This window comes from Nanorana parkeri, unplaced genomic scaffold, assembly GCF_000935625.1.
Source record: "Nanorana parkeri isolate BGI_ZX_2015 unplaced genomic scaffold, ASM93562v1 scaffold2112, whole genome shotgun sequence".
In the NCBI taxonomy this organism is placed as follows: Eukaryota; Metazoa; Chordata; class Amphibia; order Anura; family Dicroglossidae; genus Nanorana; species Nanorana parkeri.
The window spans coordinates 69983-81564 of NW_017308380.1; the positions used below are offsets into that span (position 1 = coordinate 69983).

Below are 11582 nucleotides of genomic sequence, written 5' to 3' on the forward strand. Positions count from 1 at the left end.
TAGCTGCTCATTTTGGAGTTTTCTTTGTTCCATGTTCCAACACCTGTTGCAATCTCCATAAAATAAATAAAAAAATATAACCGGTAATGTTGAACTTACTGATAATGGTCATAGCAAGTGTGCAAATCCAGGAACTCGATCAATAGGTTTTTAAGAGACATAAGAAACTGTCAAGTGTTTTAACTCACAAGCGTTTAACCAAAAGATTGACCGTAGTTTTTATATGTTCCTGGTGACGGTCATATTTAAACATTTTATTATCATTGTCATATACAGACTGTACTCTCTGACCTAGTCATGTGGCACAGTGATTTATGTACTTGTATCAGTGCAGCCCTATCAATCTGCTTAGATTAACTGAAGAGTACAATTTCTAGGCTTTAATATCAGCAGTTATTCAGCCTTGTTGGTATTTTACTTGTGTAACACAAATAGCCACTAGAGGGAGAACCTTCAAATCTGAAAATGGTCAGAAGCAAAAAAGTATTGTACACTGTTAGCCAGGGTTTAGTTACACATATTGGAAAAAGCAGTACCTTATGGTCCCTACAGACATTGGGTGGTTCTTGCCCAGTTCTACAGGGGTAGGAAAAAAAAAGTCTCTTTGCTGTGTAGGACTTTTTTTCTTTTTGCACACTTGCTATTTTTTTTCTTTTGTTCTGTGTATTTGCTAAATACTTATCCTCCCCTGAATTAATATGTAAAAAATATTCATTTTTTTCAGTTCACTGGCTTTGTGTTGTACAGAACAACATTACCCAGAAACTACAATGATCCTACCACACTTGCTACTTTATTCAATGGAGTTCGTGATCGAGCTTATGTCACTGTTAATGGGGTAAGACTATTTTCTAAAAAAATATATTATTATACTTGCTGGTTTCCCATAGATAAAGTATTAAACATTTGACTTTCATGTTCTTGATGGCAGAGCTACTGCTGATTTGAAAATAAATTTAAATGCTGTTGTAAATCTTACCTTATCTTAATCTGTTAATAAAATTAATTATTTTATTATAATTTTGTTTTAAATGGTCTGGATTCATTAATAAAATGCCTTTCTATCAAGATTTTCCAGGGCATTTTAGAGCGAGATAAAGAGATGTCCATAAATATATCTGGCACTCAAGGAGCTCAACTTGACTTGCTGGTGGAAAGCATGGGTAGAGTTAACTTTGGACGATATAACAATGACTTCAAGGTATGTCCGTCTCTTTTTATGTGTTATCAGATTTACTTTTGCGTGTACCTAACCTTTAAATATAATTTCTCTCCCGTTCATTGAAGGACACAGGGAACAGATCAGAGATCCTGTACTGTAGGGTAATATCGCCACCTGCAGGAGAAGGACGCTAGGCACAAAACTAAAGACCAATTACAGCCTAGGGGCGGCCCCTGCCAGTGGCCAAAACCCCCCCACCTGCTGACAAGTCTACAGTTTTTTGCCTAGCGTCAGGAGTAAGGAGCTAAGAATTTTTTTCGGGTATTCTTACCTACTTCTTCCTGATCTTTTTCAGTGGAATCTTCTAGCAAGTGTTGTCCGGGCGACAGGCTGGATGTCCCGGATCCTTGGAGTCTCCCCGGGACGACCGACGATCGCATGCAGGCCCGCTCCGGTGGGTCGGCTGCGACGATCCCGCTCTGGCGGGGTGGTCTATGGGTTCGTCCCAGGGGGGTGCATATGACTGGGGGTCTCGAGATCTCCGATCTGTTCTCTGTGTCCTTCAATGAACGGGAGAGAAAATAGGATTTTGGTACTCACCGTAAAATCCTTTTCTCTCCGTTCATTGAAGGACACAGGGCCCGCCCCTCTATATGGGTGTGTACTCCTTTACTGCTTGTTACTAAACTGGAGACTTGTCAGCAGGTGGGGGGTTTTGGCCACCGGCAGGGGCCGCCCCTAGGCTGTAATTGGTCTTTAGTTTTGTGCCTAGCGTCCTTCTCCTGCAGGTGGCGATATTACCCTACAGTACAGGATCTCCGATCTGTTCCCTGTGTCCTTCAATGAACGGAGAGAAAAGGATTTTACGGTGAGTACCAAAATCCTATTTTTCTTTCGAAATACTCAAAATGTTCATAAGTTCTATTTCAAGAAGATATTTTAGAAGTTGAAAAGGAAGAGATTGTGGACATGCTTATCTGATTTTACACATGATAAAGAACCAGGAGAGATAGAAATATAATAGTATTTTTTATTGAGGTGAAAAGGTGAAACTCGAATAATTAGAATATCATGCAAAGTTCATTTATTTCACTAATGCAACTTAAAAGGTGAAACTAATATATGAGATAGACTCATTACATGCAAAGCAAGATAGTTCAAGCCGTGATTTGTCATAATTGTGATGATTATGGCTTACAGCTCATGAAAACCCCAAGAACCCCAAAGCCACAACCTCAAAAAAGTAGATTATTACATGCAATCAATAAAACAAGGATTGTACATAGAACAATATCGGACCTCTGAAAAGTACAAGCATGCATATGTACTCAGTACTTGGTTTGGACCCCTTTTGCAGCACTTACTGCAATTACTTTTGCACGATATTCTAATTATTTGAGTTTCACCGGTATGTATTACTTTATAAGCCTGAACCAGATTTGGGTAAGGTGCAAAATGTATTTAATTTACAAGCTTGTATGCACCACCAATCTTCATAAAGATTGGCAGAGATGTTAGTAAGAATATGTTCAATATAGCCAATTTGCTATTTTTCCTGAGATCAGTTGATCAGTGGTATCTAATCTGTGGTCATCTGCAGACTTGTGTCAAATTATTTCATGTCTATGAGCAGTTTGAGGCTCATCCAGGCTTGAAAGATGCATTATTAAATCAGTAAAAACAGGAACTATTTTGAAATCCCAAACCTTGCAATTTAGTTGTATACACATTAACAGAATGAGGCTGACCTCATGTGGGGTAACTCTTAGGTCCATCTACAGGTGAACAAGATACAGCTTGTTTCCATTAGTGGCTTTTTTTTTTACAAGTGAAACATGTATTGCTGGTAACATGCATAAAGAAACAAATGTTAATATAAAAAAAGCAAAAAGTACACCTGACATCTGCTATCAAAATCACATTAGTGATGTAATGTTCAATGATGCAAAAATAAGGGAAGCAGCAGTATTGCAAAGCCCATAAGCTGCAACTTAATCTTTTGGTAGAATTTCAGTACCTGACCCCTTGGGGGCATTACAATCAGTAACTCACCCTACAGTATCTATCTTACCTTATCCCTTAAATTTAATAGGACACAAGACCAAATTAATGCTTTGTGAGTGACAGATATGTCTGCAGTGTTTCCCCCCTTCTCCCTACATAGTCCCTTAGATGGACATGCGGATTTAATGATGCACCAGTCAACACAGATGTCTGAGGAGGGTCAGGTCATGCGCCATGTCTGACTGCCCTCTAGAGACTATGGCCAGCTTTGCTGTCTCATGAACACTAGCCTGGTCTTCTGTAGAACAACTGTGAGCTTTGTCACTGTACTATAGAGGCATCTATTTGAAATTACATAACATTAGCTAATTGGAACATTTTTATTCTAATGTGATGAAGATCAGCTCCAGACAACATGTAACATTAGTCAGCTAAATACATATACTGTCCAAAATAAGTCAAGTATTCCAGTAAGTTTCCTCTAATATGAGATGCATAGAGAATGTGTAATGGTTTTGTATATATTTTCTTTCTTTACTGATTATTGTCAGGAATATTTTTTTTTTATTCAGCAAAATAAGGAATATTGCTACAATTAGTGCATCTACATTATAACTATGAATGAATACTGGCTTCTCATAAATCTAGTCTCTCTAAATTTGATAAGCTCTGGAGACCATGGGCCATGTGGTATCCAACCTATCTGAATAGACAATGACCCTTTACACCCTGTATATCGGCATCGCACTGAACATGTTTTTTTTATTTTTTTTGCTATATGCTCCCTCATCTGTACTTACCTTAACCCTTTTTATTTTCCTTACTATTATGTTAAATTTTGTACTTACAAATAATATGCACACGTTTATTTGTATACCTTCGGAAAAATCCAATAAAAATCTATTTGTTAAAAAAAAAATAAGGAATATTGAATATAAATAATTTTAATTAATAAACCTCCTCCAGATGGGGCTTTAGTTTTCTTATTACATGTCTTCCAGAAACTGTTTAGAAGTTTTTTGTTTAATGAGCTCCATAGCTGAGGCTGTAGTTTAAAGACATGACACATTGAATTTCTAATTCCAATGACTTATCCATTTTTACAGGACTCATTCCAATAGAGCCAGTGTTTTGATACAGGCTGGTTCTGCTGTGCTGTCTCTTTAGTTAACCCGTAGTGCTCTGGAAATCCCTTGCCATGTAAGAAATGTTTGTCATGCAAAGATTATATCCATATAGTAAAACAAACAGATGTAAAACTATAAAACACCAGTTTAAAAATGTAAATCCGATGTGAAAGAGAGATCTTGCTGCTGGAATCTCCAAGAGATATAAGAAAGGAATGACTTAGCCCAGCAGACCATCTACAATCATCGCTTTTGGGTGGAATGACCCTGTAAATCATAAGCGAGCTGATGAAGCCAGCAGTGCTAGATGACTGGAGCCTGGAAGCATTGCATTGCTGGCTGCAACACAGGGAGATCAGAAAGTTCAGTTTTGTACAGGAAATATCAGGTTGCATATTACAACCTTCTAAATGACTTTTATTCATCGCCTGCTGATACTTTCATCTACTTATCTAGATAAAATCATTGAGGAACTAACCTTGGCTTTCTGCTCTGCTTCTCAGGGAATCACGTTTGATGACTTTAGATCCTTCTTCCAGTTTCTAAACAATCTAGAAGATTTTGCCATTGCAATGCAAATGTACAACTTTGCAAGTCGATCGATCGGCCAAGGTGAGCGACAGTGACATTACCTATAAGAAAAAAATCACGATGTGTGCCTGTTCTGTTTCTGCTTAGGTCAGCTGCTTGTAATGTAATCTGTTGCTGTCTGTCAGACAAACAAAAAAGTGCAAAGTTGCAAATAAGGGAAACAGGTCAAAAAGTAAAAAGAACGGTGTCAGAAATTGGAAAGTAAAATATTCATACATATGATGAACTCAGTTTTCCTATCAAATGTACAAATAGAACATGTTGTATAGGTAACCTGCAGATGGGTGCATGCCTACCTATTAAGGAAAATGCTCTGGAAAGTTTTCAATGGCAGGTAACCACATAAAAGTTAATGAGCATCTTTTCTTCCCTTTGATAGGACCACTGAGCTCGCCAATACATAGCATAGCATTGTTCACAAGAATGAGAATGTTCTGCTATGACACAGCTTGTAGCAGTACCGTGAAATTAAAACGACCCTGACGCCATAGAAAAGCATTCAAACTAGAGGTGCACCGAAATGGACATTTTAAAACCGAAACGAAACCGAAATAAAAAAAATTGTCAGGCCGAAACCGATACCGAAAATTTGTTTTTTTAAATTGTTTTAAAATATTTTATTTATTTTTATGAACTTTTTAATTTTTTATATTTATTTATTTTTATTTATTCATTCATTTTTTATTAAATATGTTTATTTTTTACATTACTTTTAGGGGCTTTTGGCATATATTGGGGGTCCAAACCGACCTCTGATATTTCCCTTTTAAAATAGAAAAAGAGATTGAGAACACAAAGTCCTCTATCTCCTTTCTGTATCGCCTGTTATCAATGAACAGGAATCCTCTATGAGTGTTCCTGTTCATTGATAACTTGAGAATATATATGTTTAGTATAACCACAACTATGAATGAACAGAAGGTGATGTAGATCACTTCCCATTCATAATTGAGGATATAGTTAACATACCATGTCCTCAATTATCTACAAACACTCAGTGATCACTGATCGCCGAGTATGATGGGCGGCTGAGCGGTGTGGGAGGAGACGTTGGACACTCACTGCGCTCTCCTCCCGCAGCGCTCGGCCGGCTATCACAGTTTCTCTCCTCCCGGCTGGGACATAGAGCAGCGCCCAGCGAGGAGGAAAGAAATCAGGGAATGCGCCGATCTATCGACAGGAAAATGGCACTTTCGTCATTATGCCAAAAGTGCCATTTTCGACCGATATGTTTCGGCGGCCGATATATCGGTGAATCCCTAATTAAAACCCATCCATACTTGGTAAAGAAGACAGGGCATACTTATCTTTCCCTCTGCCGCTGAATTCCTCTACAAAGCTTTGAAAACTGCTGAAGTCCAGAGGGGAAACCAGTTGTGTTGATCTCCTGGGTCCCCCAAAGCTCTTACTGGTTCTCTCCTCTGAATTCCCCCATTACAGGCAAATGTTGACCCTTTGTAGTCTCACCACAACTGGGGGGCTGGAGTTTACCTATCCCTGCATTACAAATACACTAGTGATGTTGCGGTCAGAAGGTATGTTCTGTCTTCTTTTACATGTGTGTGGGATGAGGAACGTCTTAAGTGAAGAGTAATTTGTAGAAAGAGGTTTTTATTTGTAATAGGTGGAAAGAAAAAAGCCAACACGTCTCTGGGGATTACGTCTCCCCTTTTTCTGGGCTTTTAGTGAAAACATCAGGTGATGTTGTGGAACCAATCTGAAGGCTGTTTCAGGTCTGTTGGCTGTAACAAAATGTTACAGCCAACAGTTGCATCAGTGTGGGAAACCTATAGGTGTAAAGGTGAAACTCGAATAATTAGAATATCATGCAAAGTTCATTTATTTCACTAATGCAACTTAAAAGGTGAAACTAATATATGAGATAGACTCATTACATGCAAAGCAAGATAGTTCAAGCCGTGATTTGTCATAATTGTGATGATTATGGCTTACAGCTCATGAAAACCCCAAGAACCCCAAAGCCACAACCTCAAAAAAGTAGATTATTACATGCAATCAATAAAACAAGGATTGTACATAGAACAATATCGGACCTCTGAAAAGTACAAGCATGCATATGTACTCAGTACTTGGTTTGGACCCCTTTTGCAGCACTTACTGCAATTACTTTTGCACGATATTCTAATTATTTGAGTTTCACCGGTATGTATTACTTTATAAGCCTGAACCAGATTTGGGTAAGGTGCAAAATGTATTTAATTTACAAGCTTGTATGCACCACCAATCTTCATAAAGATTGGCAGAGATGTTAGTAAGAATATGTTCAATATAGCCAATTTGCTATTTTTCCTGAGATCAGTTGATCAGTGGTATCTAATCTGTGGTCATCTGCAGACTTGTGTCAAATTATTTCATGTCTATGAGCAGTTTGAGGCTCATCCAGGCTTGAAAGATGCATTATTAAATCAGTAAAAACAGGAACTATTTTGAAATCCCAAACCTTGCAATTTAGTTGTATACACATTAACAGAATGAGGCTGACCTCATGTGGGGTAACTCTTAGGTCCATCTACAGGTGAACAAGATACAGCTTGTTTCCATTAGTGGCTTTTTTTTTTTCTAACAGCCCAAAGTTTGGAGTAACATCTCCTGCATTGTTTACAGTGTCCAGTGAGAATCAAGCCAGTTGATCAGAGAATATCTGAATTAGTAGTATTTAAATGAGATCTAGATTTGGGATGAACTTGAATTTGCACCAAATTTTCAAACTGAAAATGTGTGGGTTTCTGTCAAACTTGTGGTTGGCAAATGTTGGGGCTGAATCGTAATGCTTGCTGTGCACCTTTTGACCTTTGATCAGGAGACTCAAACCAGTCAATATGGTGTGGGAGCTGGATAAAGCAGACCCTTACTATAAGAGTGCTGGGAGCTGGTCAGAAAGAGCTTCTTCAATAAGGACAGATTGATGTAGGTGATTTAATAAACTGTGCTTGAGTTGTGTTTATTGCAGTTCTGGAGTGCACTTTTCTTTATGCCACCTTTAATTGTGCCCAAGTGTCATTTCAATGACTAATATCCGTCACCAACAAGTGAGTGATTGCTAGCCAGTTGTTAACCCCTTAGCTTCTGCTGTTTTTTTTCTTCTTTTAATTGGGGTATTTCCTTTTTTTGTTTTCTTTTAGTTTGGGTGCACCAAAAACAGTGTGCACCCAAAGCACGTCACATTAGTACTCCACATTTCTGTACCCCTTATTCCCATATTTCCAATTTTTTATGGCATGGCAGGAACTTGCACAGTCTAATGGCAAGGCAAGCGAGCTTAAAAGCAGAAAACGCAAGCCACAGGGTGATGTTTGAAAAAAACAAAACAGGTGCAGACTTTAAGTTTGAGTGGGCAAAAGTTTACCAGTGTCATCACAATTGGGGAGCAGTAAAAACATGTTTAAGTATGAGAAAAATAAAGATACAGGCAGCCGTCATCCTAAAACCATTACAGCTACAGCCCTTAGGTTTGGTTGGGTAAAAATTGGCTAGTGGCACCAGAGTCTGATGGTAGTGCCAGCATGCCTAAATGCAAAAACACAAGCTGCAGGGATGGTGGGAGCAGATCTGCTTTTTTAGCTTCATGGATCCAGGAGGGTGGCTACCCAATAATGATCCCTTTCATTAGTGAAACCATCTTGTAAAACATTTTTTTCCCACTTTTATATTTGTTAAAACAGTTTGTTTTAATTAAAAACAAAATTCTATGTTCTTTACTACATTTTTGTGTTTTTTAAAAAACATTTTTATTTTATTTAGGGCTTGCTTACCAACCTGACTCTTGATGGAGAAATTCTGGCTAACTGGACACAGTATCCCTTAGATATAGACACTGCAGTAATCAATGGACTTTTGCTGGAAACTTCTTCTATGAAGACATCAAACAGTACATCACCAACATTTTACAAAGGCAGCCTTTTTATTCCCAGTGGCATTCCAGACTTACCCCAGGATACATTCATTAAATTTCCTGGGTGGACAAAGGTAAAGGTTACATTGACTCATGTTCTAATGTCCATGTTACTTCAGTACAGCACCTAGAACTGTTGCAATAAAATACAGTGCATGTAACTGAATAAAATGTAGGAAGCCCTAGTACATCATTTGCAAAATGGTAGACAATGGTGTGGTTATGGTAACCACAACAAAGCACTACCTCTCACCATCCGAGCACATTTCAAAAAAGTTATTTCTTTAGACTTTTATGAAAAATGACATCTGCCTTCGAGGTGCCTCCTCACTTATTTTAATTCCAACCAGTAGATCTGCATTCTCACCAAAGCTATTTTTAAATGCTAAAGATCTTCACACAGAAATGAGCAGCCTAGCACACAAAAATATGGAGTAGCATTACTACAGGATGCTGTTGAAACCCACTCTTAACTTATTATTTAATTTCAAAAAGATAGACTCTTTAAATGAAAGTTGTTTTTTTGTTGAATATGTGGTAAATGTAAGATTTGCTGTGTTTAAATAGGGTGCATATTTTTTTGTTTGTTATGGAAGCACTATTTGCCATTCAAAAACAGATGATGTTAAATGTCAGTGAATGTCAATGACATTGCCACACTTGTATTCCATTGAGAAATAGATGTCCCTTTGCAGCAGTCTTGTAGTTTCTCAATTCGCAGAGTCTGTCAAAGGATCTGTGATTTGATGATGCAGCGGTGTGGGTGGATGCCATTTTCCAAAAATTACAGCAGCCTGCAGGGAGAAAAACCTCACAATTTATGTAAGTGGGGGTGGTGGTGTGATGTGACAATGTTTCTTGTAACACCCTGAATATGGAAAACGAGGTCAGAAAGGTTAACTTAAACAACCTTCTTAACCACCCCCTACAGTCCATCTTTCGCCCGCAACACTACACTGAAAACTGCCCTCCCAAAAATCACGACTTACTAGCTGCTTTAAAAAAATGGTTACTACTCCCTTGGACTCCAAGACTCTTATCTTTCCTGGTTTTTCTCCCATTTGTCTCAGCACACCTTCACTTTCTTCTACAACTTTACCTCCTCTCCCTCTCTCACTAAGGGTCCCCCAGGACAGACATGCTAAATCTTTTGCGTTTAAACTGCATCGGAACGCAGGCAATGTTTTGCCACGCGTCCGATCACACAGCAGGCCGGGGGCGTGGCTGTGGGGCCATTGACTTCAATGCACCGCCACACACCCTCTCGCCCCAGAATGAAAGGGGGAGTTTAGTGTGCGATTAGAGTGCATTCCAGCAGCTGCTGCTCTGGAATGAACTGTAATTGGTGTGAACTGGCCCTTAGGGTAAAGTTCTGCTTTATGAGAAACCAAAAGTGTAGTGCACAATGTTCTTTCAGGTGTCTTAATTTCAAGCATGTTGTATTCAAACATTAAATTAACACCATCAAAGATGCTATAAAAATCCAATAATAACAAAGCAGCAATTATGATGGTTTAATGATTACAAGAAGAATGCTGAAGTTTAAGTGTGTTCCCAAAGGCCATTATTTTGACGCTTCTAATGAGCAGACATTAGTGCTTCTAATATGGTACGGTTTAATTACTTGGAGAGATATAGCAGTATTTGTTTAATTAAAGTGAAACTCCAGCCAAAAAATGAAAAGCACTTGTTTTTATTATGGTAATGTTTCAAGTTATTTGCCATTTCATTGCAATTACACTGTTGATCTTGCCCATTCCCAGTTCAGCAAGTGATCTCTGGTGTTGGGGTGCCCAGCAGCTTCCTCTTCTCATTCACTGCATTCATTATAGGCACATTTAGACCCTCCCCTCGAGTTTCCTCTCTCCTCCTGCCTTTACATCAGTACTGAATGTTTCCGCTGACTGCATACAAATGAAGAAACGCGCAACATGGGGCGGCCCCAGCAGCTACTTCTCTCCTCCCTGCCTTTGCTTCAGCCCCTCTGATCAATCCTGCCCACTACATGCAACGGGTGTCCCATAACATATCTGTGAAGGTCTCATGCAGCTACATTTATTAATAATCTCCAGGCAAAATTAAAAATGTTTTTTTTTCTGTAACGCCGATCACTAAAATCTCATGTAATTTTTAGCTTGTGTCCCAGAACATATCTGTGAAGGTCTCATACAGCTACATTTGCAGTCTGGATTTGCAGTCACATGACTGTACATTTAATACCCTTATTTTTTTAATTTGTGTTTTTTTTAAACTAATTTATAAAGATATAAGATTTAATTTATCTTTTTATTTTATAGGGACAGATTTGGATCAATGGCTTCAATCTGGGTCGCTACTGGCCGGCTAGAGGACCTCAAGTAACATTGTACGTTCCTATGCATATTTTAACAACATCTTCATTAAATAATATCACGGTACTGGAGCTTGAACATTCTCCTTGTGATACTGGAAAATGCACTGTGGAATTTGTGGACAAACCTATACTGTCTAAAAGTAAAACACATTTTAAACAGGAATATTTATTTACAAAGTGACAATCCAAACAAAGGTAACTGTTCTGCTCTAAAGGAAATGTTGTAAAATATGATTTTGGTCACCCCTATATTTTTTTGAGATTCCCAGTGTTGTATCTGGGTTTAGGGGCTTTATACCCAACTGTGAATGTCTTGACAAAGGATTGTAATTTAAATGATTGTTTAAGTGAAACAAATCAAATAATTGTCATGTGATTTTTGCTTTATGCAGATTGTAATCAGGCTCTTAATAAAACATTTAAGATGTCTTT

At 38.3% G+C, this 11582-nt stretch overlaps 1 protein-coding gene across 1 annotated transcript in view; it reads left to right on the forward strand.

The window, feature by feature from the left end:
• The window catches only part of GLB1 (galactosidase beta 1), a 41058-nt gene extending 29711 nt beyond the window's left edge, over window positions 1-11347 (forward strand). Inside the window, exons 13-16 of the mRNA XM_018572711.1 lie at window positions 725-838; window positions 1070-1201; window positions 8647-8871; window positions 11095-11347. Of these exons, the coding sequence (XP_018428213.1) occupies window positions 725-838; window positions 1070-1201; window positions 8647-8871; window positions 11095-11331 (708 nt within the window). The 3' untranslated portion in view covers window positions 11332-11347. The remainder of the gene's footprint in view (window positions 1-724; window positions 839-1069; window positions 1202-8646; window positions 8872-11094) is intronic.
• Window positions 11348-11582: the final 235 nt, after the last annotated feature.